The sequence below is a fragment of the Camelina sativa genome, chromosome 9, assembly GCF_030686135.1.
Source record: "Camelina sativa cultivar CO46 ecotype springtype chromosome 9, ASM3068613v1".
NCBI lineage: Eukaryota > Viridiplantae > Streptophyta > Magnoliopsida > Brassicales > Brassicaceae > Camelina > Camelina sativa.
Genome location: NC_141888.1, coordinates 28,256,645 through 28,272,355, shown reverse-complemented (window position 1 = coordinate 28,272,355; position 15,711 = coordinate 28,256,645). Strand labels below are relative to the sequence as shown.

Sequence of the window (15,711 nt, the reverse complement as noted above, 5' to 3'; positions counted from 1 at the left end):
CCCGACTAGATCTACCTCAACACTTTCCATTTCTGGAAACTTCTATTTTTAGAAACTTTCCTCTTTTAGCATTGCGCCTTCACGAAAACTCATATCCCGAACACCACCATAACCACTACCCGGTCACCCTGCAACACCCTACCCTCAAGGTATTTCCATACACTTTTTAAAAATAGAAAAGCTCTAACTCCTATAAAACTTTCCATTTATAGCAACCTTCTATTTATGGAAACTTTCCATTTATAGACTCCCGTGCTATTTCCTTTCCCGTGATTAGAACTCCAACTTTTATTAGAACCTCAAATGCAATAATCGTTTACAACTCCAAATGAAAATACATAATGAAAGAAAGAATACAAAAGCTAAAACTAAGCGCCGGAATGGACACCCGGTCCTCCCTTCGGCTGCGCCGCAACCTCCATCATCTGCCTCCTCTTAAGACAGAAAGGCCTGATATGCCCTTCCTCCCCGCAATGATAACACACTCGACGGTACTCCTGCGAATCACCTCCCCTGGCCCCGCTTGCCGACACGTGATCCATGCTCCCGCTCCCATAACCTCCCTGGCCACCTTGGTTTGCCAGTGTCGTCTCTTCCCGCTTCCTTTTACGCCTTTGCTCCAACTGCCTATCCTTGTTTGGAATGCTCTGCTCCAATGTCTCCTCTGAACGAACCGCTGGACTGACCACCACTAACTGTGACCTCAAGTCATCCTCTATCCCAGCTGCAACCTCAACCAGCTCCGTCCTCGTGGCATAGCTCCTCACTCTGCACCGAGTCCTCAGATCATCTCGCAAAGCCAGCAAGAACCTCCGCACCTGAGCCGACTCTGGCTCCCAAGCCCGGCCTGCATACCCCACAAGCCGACTGAACTCTGCATCCAGCTCCCGCACTGTGCGGTCCCCCTGAGTCAACCCCAAGAACCGTGCCTCCATGCGATCAAGAGCCTCCTGTGGAAAATACTTGGAGTTAAACTCCCCCACAAAATCTCCCCAAGACATACCCGCTGCACCTTCCGTGCTGTCACCGACCTCCACCACACACGAGCATCTCCTGACAAGTAAAACACTGCCAGATCCACCCTGTACCGGTCGGGACACCTAAGCGAAAGGAAAATATCCTCCATCCGCTCTCTCCACTCATCCGCTACACTCGGATCTGTACTTCCTGAGAAATACCCTGCTCCCACATGCCGCAGCTGCTCCATCATCGGCCCCCGGCTGCACACCTGCCTGCAAACCCGCCACAGGTTGCACCGCTGGACCCTGCCCACCACCCACTGGCGGCACTACTGGATCCTGCCCACCAACCACTGGCGGCACTACTGGATCCTGCCCACCAACCACTGGCGGCACAACTGCTGGAAGTCGCTGCAAAACCTGAGCTAGCAAGTCCATCAAGACATCCTCCCTGCCTGGAGCACCTCCTGCTGCAACCCCCACACCCGGGGCAACACCGTGACTGACACCGGGCCCATCCGCCCTGCCGTCACCCAAACCAGCCTGGTCTCCAGACACACTAGGATGAACCTGTGACTCTGCTACCTCCTCACTGGCCATGCTCTGGGTCACACTCACACTGGCCTCAGGAACCTGACCTCGTCCCCGACCACGACCACGACCACGCCCATGACCACGACCACGACCGCGACCAACAGCACCCTCTCTAGCCATCTGCACTATCCAGAACAGAAGGCTAAGCACACAATTCAAAAACCGCACATAGAGTACACATCTTACCGTGGAATCTCATTGAAGGCTCGAAGAGGATGATACTAGGACTCCATACCGCAAACAAATTTACTAACTACTCATAATCAATTCTATCACACAACATCATGCATCAAGCGAAAGGAAAATAATTCACCCAATTATATTCCTAACCGCTCTAACCATCTATTTAACCATCCTAGAACCGTAAAGGCTCTGATACCAAAATGAAACAACTCGACCGCCTTTTTTTTTTATCAATTAAATACAATGTAAACAATTATGCAGCCTATACTATCGACCATACAATAACAATCCTAAGCATTCTATCGATCAACCTATCATATCTCTAGCCAAGGTTCCATCCTAAACAATATAACAAAGACCAACAACACACAAACGAGACCCTAGTTCATCCTCCTCCTCATCGCCATGATTCCACGTCACATACCTGCACACCACAAACAACAATTGAGATGCGTAAGTATTATCATAAATACTTAGTGAGGCCGTCCTCCCATCTACTAGGTTATACACACAAGCATTTGAGAGCCCCAAAGTCTAAGCAAGCAAACAAACACAAGCAATACATCAAACCAGGAAAAACAAGTCTCGGTTGAGACTGGTATCGACCGATGCTACAAGAGAGTGTTGACCGATGCTCCACAAACAGTGTCGACCAATGCCACAAGAGAGTGTCGACGGATGCTCCACAAACAGTGTCGACCGATGCTCCACCCAAGGTGTCGATCAATGCTTCTTCTGCAGACACGATCTGCGCGAATCCGAACGACGAACTTCCGATTCAATCCACCCCGAAATCGTCTTAAACTCACCCAAATGCCTCAGAAATCACTGGGAATCACGAAAAACAAAGAACCCAAGCAAGCAAACACCACAAAAGAAAAGGAAACAGCCAAAACAAGAGAGATCTCATGCTTAGATCAACCATGGTCAAGCACTCACCTCAAAATACAGAAGGAAAAGGTCGAAGAACAGTAGAGCAACTCCTTAGGAAGCTTCTCCTTCGTTCCCAGCAACAGAAAACTCAAGAATAGCCAGCAATCTCACTAAATCTCTCTTAGGAATCTCAAGAACACACTTTCCTCCCTTTTTCTCTCAAAAACACAAACGGCGACAGAGGAAAAAGACTAAACCCTTATTTTGTCGATTTCCCCTTTAAATACCCGGTTAAACCACTAACCAAACCATCCCAATCGAAAAATCGCGAATTAAATCAAACCGGTCGAACCCAGAAATTAGTGGTGTCGATCGATGCCACTAGGGTGTCGATCGACACTCCTCCCAAAATCACAAAATCTGGTTCGCGGATGTTACATTTTGTCACAAGTATATATATATATATATATATATATATAATTGTCTACTCTAAGCTTTTTGATTAGAAAACTAATTGTATTATAGAAAACAATATGGATTTCTATTTTTCTATTTTTTTAAAAATATATATGATTATGAAATATCAAGGTAAAAATAAAAATAAAATATCACAGTTCGTTCTATTATATTTTCTACAGTTGGAAATATTCAGTTTATTGGGAGATGGGAAATTGGTGATTAACAGAAAGATTGACGGTTGAGATGATTGTCCAATAAACTATCTTGACGACAAAGACTTATCTACAACTTCATATAAGTTAAGGGAATTTGTATATTTAGTTCTAGTCATAATACACTCAAAATCATCGGCGTAAGGGAGGGAGAAGTTTGTTCGAGTAAAGCCCGACCTCTATGATTTGAAATGAGTGCAGAAATTTCCCTTTAAAAGAATGATCTTTACAGGAAAAAGAGCCCAGAGGTTTAGTCAGCATTGAAATCTTAACAACAAAAGATACTGAATATAAAATATTATAAAAGTTTGAAAAGATTTTATATTCTGACTGCCAAAAAAAAGAGGAGCGTGTAAGAGCAATGAACCCGGCCGTCCTTGGCCGTCCATCTTCCTTAGACGCGCACATAGAGATGCTACATCATACGCCTAAATATTATTGTTATAAGTTATAACTATTATTGTTCCCTCTAATATTTATTATATTATTTATTTATGTGTGACTCAGGATAATTTACCAGCATCTTACGCGGAGAAAAATTAGTAATAAGTACATGCAATGTTGGATTAACCATGTATATATAATTTATTATAATTGGCAAAATGTTTAATGACTATAGCTTGTTTTATATAAAAATATGTTTCATCTATAAAATGATATTTACAATACTGCCTTTATGAATATAAATGTATTCTTTTTTATATGAATATATAACTGAGTTTTGATTCAAATAAATTAAATATGTGATAATTTTCTGTTTAGTTATATTCAAATTTGAGAGGATTGGTAATTTTCTTACTGATTGACTGAATAGTAATATTTATATTCATTTTTATGAAGTAAAAATTGATTTTGGAAATAGAAATATGTTTGAGTTATGCTAAAAAAAATTAAATTAATTAATAGAAATGAATTTAAACAAATCATTATGTCATTTTAAGAATTGTGCTCAATTAATATTTTTAATACTTGTAATTAATTATATGATTATTAAAGAATTTTATAGTGTCTTACACAATGTATTCATAATTTTATCATTTTTAAAAAAAGTTAAAAATATAATCATTTACATATCATATTTGAAAACAAGAGAATAAGTTGTAACGGTTCATAAAATATACAAAAATATGACTCTAAGGTTAAGAAGTGAAGACATGACTGTAGATTGCATTTATTCATTTTTCAGAAATTAAAAAATACTTTACGAAAAATTACAACGAAAAGACATAGATAAAATGTTACATTGAAAAGACACGAACGAAAGGTTAAGACGAATAAAAGCGAACGAAATAACATGACTGCAATGTTATCTCCTGGCAGTTAATCGTAAAAATTTGTTTAATTTGATGTGTGTAGCATTGATATTTATTTATTTAATCATATGTGAAGGTAAGATTATTTTAAAAAATATATTTTTCAATAAAGATATAAAGAATGTTTAAAAAATTTGTATGTTTTTGAAATTTTTATTAAATAGTTTATGAATACTAATAGTTTAATAAATACATTTAATTTTTGTAATAAATATTTCACTAAAATGAGTTCCTCCGCGATATCGCGGGGCTCCATACCTAGTATATATAATAATAAGAAAGAAGAAAAAGAGTAGAGAATCGGTACTTGAATTGCTTCCTCAAGAAACGTTTCTCTTAACAAATAGCCATATATCATATATATATATGATTATATATATACTAGATAAGGGCCCGCACGATGTGCGGGTTTAAAAATTGTAGAAGAAAAAAAATCATAAATCTTAAACAATTTTTAAAAAAATATATAAAGAAAATTTATTTCCTGAAGTAAATATATAAATAATTTAAGTTAGAGAATATTTGTATTTACCTTCATAAACTTATTTATATTTATATATATTTAATATATTATAACAGTTATTACAATAATCTAAAGCTAAATTATATTCCACTAAAACTTTTGTCAAATACTTATCATTATAGATATTATTATTGTCAAATTTCAAAAACGTTTCACAACTTATTCACAAAATATTTTTCATGCAACAAATTCATCAAAGCAACATCTAATAAGTTTCCAAATACAATTTTAATCTATGTTTTACCATTAAAAATATGTTCTTACACCCAAAATTATTTTATTGTTAAAGTATGCTCCTATTCACCACCTATAAAATGTCTTCTAAACAAATTAAAGAAATTTTATGTTGCTTTACTTTCATTTTGGCATAATTTTAGTTCTTATAATTACTAAAATTGTTTTGTGACATAATTTCTTTAACCATGAAGTTTTTTTTACTCCAAAGATATTTTGGATAAACAACTGGTGAAAATTATCTACTCGATTACAATGATTTTATGATTAACCCAATAAAAGTTGAGAAATTGAAAGAAAGTTAATATAATATAATAAAAATAAAAATTTGAAAATTATACGATAGTATATATAAGTCTTAGATAATTCAGATATACAAAATAGAAACTTTAAATACAACCCAAAACATGACATATGTCATAATCACGTTAATGATCAACGACCTATTTACTCCTTAGAAGTATCCAATTGTACCAAAACAACTTAAAGCTATGACCCTCGTCTCAAATTTATCTCGAATCATAAATTCTTAACTTATTTCTACCCGAATCAAAAGTTCTCATATATTTTTCTATATACATGGTTTGTATCCAATTGGACCAAAACAATTTAAAGTTATGACCTCGTATCAAATATTTTCGAATCATAAATTCTCAACTTATTTATACCCGAATCAAAAGTTCTCATATATTTCTCCATATACCTGGTTTAAATGGTTTACGAACCTAATCCGATAGAAAACCACATAAATCCGGTTTGAAACCAGTTTGAAACCGCTTCTCAATTACTCGATCAAGCAACTCTTGTTTCAGTACCAGAATCATCAACATTATTCAGAAGAGAAAACTTTTAATTTAGACCCGAAACATTAACCACCGACTTATCTTCCAAACTTATAATGCTACTAACTGTAGAATCACTTTTGGAACCTCCATTAGAGTCTACTCATCGATTAAATTAGCGGGCATTATATACTTCGATTTCATTTCATTGCATCTGATAGCTTCCATTGAAGAATCCGCACGAATCAAAGACACACGCAATAGGTCGGCAAAATTATATCAGAAAAATATCAAAGATAGAATTTTGGTTTAAAAATAAGAAAAATTTACTTTTCCATTAAAAAACATTTCCCAATTAAACAAAGTTGAGAGCAGTGTTTTTGAATAAATTATTTAAATATGAGACGATCTATGTTTATATAGAAGTGAGTATTTACAAAATTTAAAATTAATAATTAACTGTATATTTTCCTTAAACTTTTTTTCTATTTTTTGTAGAATTAATAACTTAAAATTAAATATAAGTAAATAATATTATAATTTTGAATTTTATGTTATATATATATATATATAATCTCTTTATAATTATTTTTAAAAACTTTGTATTTTTTAATAAATTATGTAATTTTTGATAATTATCTTTTTACATTATTAATTTTTTTTTAAACAAAATATTTTATATTTTTGTTGTAATCAAATTTCTCCTTTTAAATATTAATTTTTACATTTGTCAAAATCTGAAATTAATAACTTGACATATGTCAAAATCCTGTTAATGGCTAATTTTCAAAACCCAACTTTATATAATAAGATATGATTAAAATAATTTTTTTTTTTTTTATTATTTACACCGTTGCTCTGCTGGTATGGTTAATTTAAACATAAAGTCTTTGTTTGGTATATAAGAGGATCCGAGTTTTAAACCACCAATTGTCACTACATCTTCTAGTCAAATATAAAAAGAGAGACAAATCTCAAAAGTTAGTTAAGTCCACGTGCTTACACATCCAACCAAACCAAAAACCTAAGATGCAACCAAACAAAGATCGTAAACAAAGAGTCTTTGTTAGGTATAAGGGGATCCGAGGTTTAAACCACCAATTGTCACTACATCTTCCAATCAAATATAAATAGAGACACAAATCTCATAAGTGAGTTAAGTCCAACACTCGTAATCGTAACTCAACTATGTCTTCCTCCTCCGTTGTCGTCTCTCCGTCTCCGCTCCCTACCGTCGCGGAGCTTCATGTAGATTCCGTCACGTTTGCACCGTCCGTCAGGTCACCGGCCTCCTCCAATCCACTCTTCCTCGGTGGCGCAGGTTCGGTTGTCGAAGGAGAATTCATAATTTTTACCGTCGTAGGAGTATACCTAGATGCTAACGCCGTCCCATCACTCTCCCTCAAGTGGAAGGGCAAAACCGCAGAGGAGTTAATGGAATCTGTCCCGTTCTTCCGTGAAATCGTCACAGGTACTTAATTCCTTATATAACACCAGTTACTTAATTTACACGTCAAGTTAGATTATTATATCGACCAACTTAGTTTAACTTCCTTCAATTTGCTCTTTAGGTGCGTTTGAGAAGTTTATTAAGTTGACTATGAAACAGCCGTTATTTGGACATAAAATCGCGGAGGAAGTAATGAAGAAGTGTGTGGCTACATGGAAATTTCTAGAGATTTATACGGAGTGTGAAGCCAAAGCTGTGAAGACGTTCTTGGAGGTCTTCAAGGACGAAAACTTCCTTCCCGGTGCATCCATTCTTTTTGCTTTCTCCCCAAACGGCTCTCTTACGGTAACTTTGCTACCATAACAATGACTTGATTTATAGTTTGATTTGGCGTTTTACATTATTGTACGTTCAAATTAAATGCCAAATTGCAATGAGATACTCTGTTTGCATGTTTAATTAACACTTGCGTTAGTGAATGTTAGTATTTTAAATGTGAACAGAACACTAATGCGTTTGAAATAATAGTAGTTATAACGTGTAGCTTTGGAATATTTTATTATGGATTTGTTGTGAATTTTTTGCAGGTTGCGTTTTCTAAAGATGATAGCATTCCTGAAACCGGGAAAGCTGTGATCCAGAACAAAATGTTGGCGGAGGATGTTCTTGAGCTTTTCATCGAAAAGAACGGTGCTTGTCCAGGGGCTAGGTTGACTGTTGCCGAGAGATTAGCTCAGCTGATGAAGAGCACTGAGAATGATATAGATTTCTCTTGAGTATTTGGTGTTTTATGTTTTTCTATGTCGAATCCTAATGTTATTTAGTTCCTTCCGAATGTTTTCAACTATTTTTAAGAATAATCCAAGAGTATCATGGAATAATGTTCCTTCTGAATGTATTTGGTGTTTTGGCATTGGTTTTGAACTTTTCGGTTACATTATTGAGGTGTTTGATTCTATTGAATAAGAGAAAATTCAGAAGGGCGAGAAATTGGTCATAAACATCAACGTTTCAAGCTCAAATCAAAGAAACAAACAAAACACTTATATGAAAATTTGGTCTCCCACAGAGAAGGTCGTTTTGATGGGTCAGAGATGTTCAGCCTTGTATGTTAGGTTTTGAGTTAAGCTTTAGATCCGCATGCATGTCCGTGATCACCTAAAAATATGTAAGACTGGGCCGACATGCTTTTTTTTGGACCACCATAGTAACAACCGTAGGAATGAACGTGGAGTTCCACAATCTCATCAATGTTTATTTGTGTCTTGCATTCATGTCTAACATAACATTTGGATGCAACATCCAGATTCGGCATTGAAATGTTGTTCACTTATTAAATTAGGTTTTGTATATGGTATTGTATTTGGATACAATTTTGTCCGTTTGTTAATTTGAAGAAACATATGAATGTAAAATTTACTTATCCTATATCAACTAACAAGAAAATGTTTTGTTGTGTTTTTTTTTTTTTTTTTTTTGGCAAACTAAATGTTTTGTTGTGTTTTAATTAATAACTAAGGGCATCTTTATTGGGGGAACACTTTTGGATGTTCTTCGAGTAAAAATATTATGAAAATAATGTAAGATCATTAGTTTAGATATTTTGTTAAAAAGTTTGTTATTGGGAGAACATGTTTAAGATCATAAAATTTAATAATATAAAAATCTTAAACATATTACAATTATAAAAAGGGAAATTACCTAGAATATTGCATAAAAGTAGGTTTATTACTAGACTAACACATTGAGATTTCTGTGTTACTAGAATAACACATAAAAGTTTGCAAATTACTTCTATATCTGAGTTGTGTGTTTTATTACGATTTATGCCATTCTCTTTTAAAACGAAGATCGTAAAAGGGGAAAATAAAAAGATCATAAACCTAAGTCGATCTCTTGAATCTTTGTGTTGTTTGTCTTACGATTGTTGGGTTGAGATCAGCTATTTTTAGATAGCTTGCGGCGTGAAAAGAATCTGTGTGGAGGACGTTTGGCTGGAGGACCACTGACGGCGAGTTGACGGCGAGGTGGTTTGAAGTAGAGGAGGAGGGAAATAAAGCGATTTGCTTAGAGGTAAATTTCTATATCGTGGTTTAGTCTCTATTGCTTACTGTTTTCTTATACCCGAGTATTACATAGTAGGCCTTGTATATTGTATGTTAGTTTTCTGTATGTTGTTGAGCTCTGTTTTTCGGAAGATATTTGTGTGACTTCATGTTGCTTCGTTGCTAATCTAAGCAACAAATGTTTTGTGATATTGAATTAATAACTAAACTAAAGCTTCTGTCGTAGATATGGGGTCAAGCAAGAGGTATCCAAGTAGGTTGTATGGGGTTGGTAATTTTCCACTGCCGATGAGAAGCATGCACCACGATTGTAGTTTGTCCAATCTTGGTGGTTTGAAAGGCTTTGTTGGTGATGAGGTGTATGACAAAATAAGAAAGAATTCGCAGCTGGGAGTTCTATTGGATCTAGCCGAATCTGACTACCTGTTTTGTGGGAAGACCATCCATTATCTATTGTCCAATCAATTGGCAATAAACATTCCTTCGGAGGTATGGTTTTTGGTTGGAGGAAAGCCGTTGAGGTTCTCTCTATATGAATATGAAGAAATTAGTGGTTTGAATTGTGAGAAGATTGATGAAACAGATTTTGAAGTCGATCATACACCTTTATGGGCGGCTTTAAAGGTGAAAGCTTTTAATGGACCCAACTGGGAGGAGCTAGTTGAGGGTTTGAGAAGCTGCCGTGGGTGGTCTGATGAAATGAAGACGCAGATAGCTCGGTTGTATCTTGTTCATGTTGGAGTGCTTGGTTTATCAAGGAACAGTCGGATTCCTCTGGAATACGCTAAACGGGCGTTGAATGAAGAAGCATTTGAGAGTTTTCAATGGGGTAGGGTTGGATTCAAGAGTTTAGTTGATTCCATCAAAGTCCTTGGGTTACCTAACAATGCTTATACCCTCCATGGATGTGTCCATGTATTGCTGATATGGGCATTTGAGAGCGTGAAGGTGCTGGGGGCTAGCTACGGGAATGTAAGAGAAGGTGTAGATTTGCCTCTGTTAAGGTGGAGAGGAGGGAGGCCAAGGAAGGATATCGAAGCCTTCATATCCGGGAGCAAACTCCTTAATAATGGGGAGGTATGCCTTCAATTTACGTATACATTATTTGTCTGCATTTTTTCTTTGTGATAGATTATTAAAAGTTATGGTATCTGAAATGCAGCTTCAGGTGAAGCATTTAGTACCTAAACCTTTGGAGTTTATATATCAAGATTGGCCAGGACAGTATTGTGTGTATGGTGTAGGAGAAGGTTTGAAGAAGAAACTGGATAATCTGCTGTTAGACGTGATCAATGGCGAAGTGGATGAAAGAGAATGGGATTGTGTAAAAAAAAGGAAGGGGGAACATACGAAGAAGAGGGAGAGGAGGCAACATGTTGCAGGGGTAAGTGACGATGATTTCCTTGAAACAGCCCCAACCAGCATCCGTAATGTCCCCAATAATGCGAAGGAGCAGAAAGAAAGTGTTGGGGACAAATGTTCAGCAGAGAAGGCGTCTGGAGATAAGCATTCAGGTGTGCAGGGTGAAGATGGTAGTGGAAGGTTATTTACTATGGTTGAAACACTAGAGGCGAAAATGGATAATATTCAGATATCGTTTTCTAGAGCAATAGCGGAAGTTGTGTTCAAACTTCAAGGTATGGAGAGTAGGATGGGTAACTTTGAGAGTGACGTTCAACTATTGAAGAAAGTTGTTATCAACACAACGGATGGAGGAGCGCATACGTAAGGACCTCTTACATTAAGAAATGACGAACAAAAAATAGAGGAGGTATGATCTGCGTACCGTATTGATAAAATTGTTATTATATATCTATTGTTCAGTATGAAGTCATTGTATTTATATATTCGAGGAAACATTATCAATTTCAGTTTTGTGAAGTTGTATAATTAATTTTGTAATTATTTTGATATATGATTTTTTTCGTACACACAATTTAGCAATTTGTATACTTTGTCTCTAGTTTAACAGCGTCATATTATATTTCAAATGTCTTGTAAATAACGTCAAATACATGTCTTTTGTTTCAAGTCATGGCTATATCAGATAAAGCATTCGGACAAGGATGGTTATAAAGTTGCTAGTTGTGTTAGGAATCCGTTAGCTATTAAGGATAAGGTAATGTGGTCTGGGAGTATTAAAATCGAACCAGAGGACAGTGTAGAGCGAATTCCAAAGCAGATGGTAGACAGTGTACAACGTGTCAAAAGAGTACAGAGTTGGGAGACAGAGGAAGGCGATAAAAGAGCAAAGTATAATGACAAAGTTGATGGAGCAGGTGCTCAACCCGTTCCTATTAATGTTATCCATCCGGTAAGTGGTGGTAACCCTCGCTCGTCGGATCGAAAGTGCGAATCTGTTGTGGATTTAACCAATGAGACCATGAGTCGTGCATCGTCTCATACAGTGAAAGATAAGGAGAAAGCCATGTATTTTGCATATTTGTTACAAAAGGTGTTTCCTCCATCAAGAGAGCTTGATCTTCTATTAGTAGATCCAGTGGGCACCAACCCTAATGACGAATCAATGCAAGCTGCATTAATGACCCGACGTGAAAGCAACATTGTAGTCCTATCTCCCGCAGTGTACGATCCTTTTAGTGAGGCAAGTCCTGAGAAAATTACAAAGCTGATGTCCTTCCTAACTGATGATTTGTAAGTCTTCATTTAGAGTTGTATATAATTAGTGTCTATATTCGGATTTGAGGACTACGATCTATAACTGATTTGTTAATTTTGGTATTCAGGGCTAAAGTACCTTCCACTGGAAATGCCGAATTTTATTTTCGCCTCCTGACCCCTAAACAATTGTGGCCAACTACAACATTCGGCTGGTTATGGGATGCGGTAAGCTTCGTAGCATAACATTTGACGCAGTTAACTATGGTATACTAATGCCTGATAGATGTCACTCGTGTTGCAGCACATGGTTACATGTATGCATATGTTCCGTATTAGGGGGACGCAAACGCCATCCCCATATAAAACAGATCATATTGCTTTTCTCGATCCTTTGTTTGTTAGTATGTGGGCACTCGAATTCCCTAAAATGGAAGCCTCTAATCAATGGGTTTTTGGAGAAGGTTGTTTTGAGACGTACGTGGGAAGGCTGCCAAAATACGGAATGACAAACAAAGTGTGGGTTGACGATGTAGACACCCTGCTCTTCCCATACAACCTCGATAACAACCATTGGGTAGCCATCGAAGCTAACTTAGTCCAGCGGAGGCTAAGAGTTTACGATAGCATAAACAGCGGTAGAACCGACGAGAGTCTACAAAAGAAGTGCAAACCGTTCGCAAAAATGATTCCACGCTTGATACAAGCATATAACCGGAGGTACAAAGATGAGCATATCGGGGCGGCGGCATTTAGTTACTACCGGGTGAAAACACTCCCACAGAACTATCAACAAGGTGACTGTGGTGTGTACACGTTGAAGTGCTTAGAGTGTATAGCTCTTGGAGTAAATTACACAGGCCTATGTGATGCGGCCATGCCTTCTATTAGGATGAAACTTGCTGCAGACGTGTTTGATGAGGTCCCAGACCGAGACTGCTTTCTCCAACTAGATGCTACGTCGGAGACAGTAGATTATCCAGAAGCTGAGTTCAACTCGGGATCAAAAAGTTGAAGAGGTTCCATGTACATTACCGGAGCAGTATGATTTTGCAAAATTGAAGATTGATTTTACGCCTGTTGCTAATAGAAGATGCGTGTTTGGTCATTATTTTGGTAACATGTGGGATTTGAGGATGTCGTTCTTAGATTTTCCGAGGTCTGGTCACTCAAATAGCTCCTATCGGTTGTTTGTAAACCCTCTTCAGGTGTAGTGTTTTTTGTATATTGGAGGGTGTAGATATGTATCATTATGACGTCTTTCTAACCAGTATTAGTATATGTTAGGCCTTTATCAGATGTGTACGTACCATCAACTAAGTAACGGCCTTATTATGGTCTGTGTACAGACGTACGTATATTCATATATGTACGTACCATCAACTAAGGAACGGCCTTATTATGGTCTGTGTACAGACGTACGTATATTTATGATCTATGTACACACGTACGTGTATTCATCAGTGTACGTACAATCGTTTTTCTACCGTTATAGACTTTATTTTTAGGTGGATGGTTGGTGCTTAGTTTCTATCCATTATGAGCACACTAACTTGTCCCTACTGGCAATCCTATGATATGATGAGCGAGGCAATTAAATTGTATTCAAAGTCAGCGAACCATAATCATCCTAAGAGACTGTTACGGATCATATGGACCACCTGCGTGAAAGTAATAAGTACAACCAGGAAGAATGTTTATTCGCTACTTAATTTATCGGACCAATACCAGCTTCGTAGACGTCCATCGCGAACTTCTTTCGGAAATTGTCAATATTGTTGTCGCAGATCTTCAAGCAATCAGTGATCGGTTTACCCATGCTCAACAGTTCTAAAAACTTCATAGTAAAATGTCCACAATCTCCCGTCCTCAAGTTTTGTCCTACTAGGCTAACCCTTTCAGCGGTAAATGGATCGAGAGGGTAGTTGACATCGATAACCCTCTGAAGTAGGTACGGTATCATCTCACACACCGGCTTGATCCGGGACATTACAAGGGTTTCTCTGGTGGAGGTCATCAAAGCATCGTAAATGGAAACATGTCTCGTTATAAGATTTATGCCCACTCCTACCCAATGCTTAGATTTCCAGTTCATTGGAGCATATATAACGTCGACATCTGTAACCAACTTCAACCTTGGTTCGTGGTGCATCCTTTCCCCATTGACGATGTCAATGAGTACTTCGTCCCATCTGAAATTCCGTTTCGCTGTGCTCCTGTTGAATGCTTGGAACCTTCTTGTCAACTCGTAAAACAGAACATCGTCCAAAATTACGGTCCTTTGTTTTATCATTTCTTCTCCGTTTTTGTGCCACAGCGTTAGGGCAATCATCTCCATGTGCTGCAGATGCAGTTAAATGCAAACCCGTTGTGGGATTTAAATCCAACAAGAAACCATGAACACACCAAAATCGTGTAGTTAAAGTTTAAAATATGTACCTGACTATGGACCCATTTTTGGGACGATATAAGAGTAGAGAAGAATAGGATATCTGCCTTGCGGAATCCGAAAAAGGTGTGTACCCTGTGCAATTTTTTAATTATGGATACCCTATATCAATGATTGAGGATATCAATATGTCATCGGAGTAATATATACTACACTTACACATTATCTTGTTTTATCAACTCGGTGAATTTGGCGAATTTTCCATCAGCAACATCTTCCATAGGGTCGTATGAAACCGACCCTGCTTTTATCACTATGGCTTCGGATGGTTGACTCGCATGTATCTCCATTATCAATATCTCAGCCCGTCCTGTTTCATCCACAATAATAACCGTCTGCGGCACTAAATTGTCTGACTCACCGGGAATACATTCCTCCCCGGGACTTTGATCTGGTTGACCTCTAGTCTCTTTACAGCCCTCTTCGACATCGCTTTCGTTGGGTATTGCTTGGTCTCCGGCCTAATAAGATGCACGTACATACATTAGTTGTGACGTACACTGGACCATCTTAGTAGACACTATAAATATGGCAAATATTCGAACAGAAAACCGTTTGCTTGAGATTTCTAAAAAGCCCACACGAGTAATAGGCCCATTTAGGGCAGCCGGCAACAATTTCTCCAACAATTATAGTTAAACAAAAATGTGGGCTTAGAAATTAAAAAGGGCCATCATAAACATGTTACAAAAAGCTATGTTGGCACTTACGAAAAAAGAGTATTATCCTCACGCCAATTAAAGATAACACGTCTATTGTCGCCCATGCACTACGTATTAGCTGGACATGTTGTACGGTTGTGGCCAACCTGTTGACACTGAGAACAAGCATGCTGTTTGCGGGGCCGCTTCGTCTCCAACGCAACCTCGACAAAAGACTTCCTCCTCGTCATCTTTGGCCTTCCTGGAGGATTCCTAACAAAAGACGGTTTACATCTGGACGGTGTAATATCAGTAGGAACGATGCAGGATGTATCTATCGGTATTATCGCCTCC

The 15,711-nt window shown here is 37.5% G+C and overlaps 2 protein-coding genes across 2 annotated transcripts; both read left to right on the top strand.

The window, feature by feature from the left end:
• Positions 1-7,182: 7,182 nt before the first annotated feature.
• LOC104711628 (chalcone--flavanone isomerase 1-like) lies at positions 7,183-8,522 on the top strand. Its single transcript, XM_010428327.3, has 3 exons — positions 7,183-7,603; positions 7,704-7,927; positions 8,170-8,522. The coding sequence occupies exons 1-3, from the start codon at positions 7,321-7,323 to the stop codon at positions 8,356-8,358; spliced, it is 696 nt and encodes a 231-aa protein (XP_010426629.1). The 5' UTR covers positions 7,183-7,320; the 3' UTR covers positions 8,359-8,522.
• A 1,354-nt stretch (positions 8,523-9,876) lies between these two features.
• Positions 9,877-13,282, top strand: LOC147938916 (uncharacterized). Its single transcript, XM_087465806.1, has 7 exons — positions 9,877-10,137; positions 10,219-10,725; positions 10,811-10,970; positions 11,061-11,338; positions 11,696-12,303; positions 12,396-12,495; positions 12,572-13,282. Exons 1-7 carry the CDS (start codon positions 9,877-9,879, stop codon positions 13,280-13,282), a joined length of 2,625 nt encoding a protein of 874 aa, XP_087321932.1.
• Positions 13,283-15,711: the final 2,429 nt, after the last annotated feature.

What these genes read in the sequence shown, in the direction of transcription:
- LOC104711628 (XM_010428327.3), top strand. Translation starts at nt 7,321, where the DNA reads ATGTCTTCCTCCTCCGTTGTCGTCTCTCCGTCTCCGCTCCCTACCGTC. An exon ending in CTTCCGTGAAATCGTCACAG is followed by an intron (nt 7,604 to 7,703) that starts GTACTTAATTCC and finishes TTTGCTCTTTAG; the next exon opens with GTGCGTTTGAGAAGTTTATT. An exon ending in CCCCAAACGGCTCTCTTACG is followed by an intron (nt 7,928 to 8,169) that starts GTAACTTTGCTA and finishes AATTTTTTGCAG; the next exon opens with GTTGCGTTTTCTAAAGATGA.
- LOC147938916 (XM_087465806.1), top strand. Translation starts at nt 9,877, where the DNA reads ATGGGGTCAAGCAAGAGGTATCCAAGTAGGTTGTATGGGGTTGGTAAT. An exon ending in AACTCCTTAATAATGGGGAG is followed by an intron (nt 10,726 to 10,810) that starts GTATGCCTTCAA and finishes TCTGAAATGCAG; the next exon opens with CTTCAGGTGAAGCATTTAGT. An exon ending in TCGGCTGGTTATGGGATGCG is followed by an intron (nt 12,496 to 12,571) that starts GTAAGCTTCGTA and finishes CTCGTGTTGCAG; the next exon opens with CACATGGTTACATGTATGCA.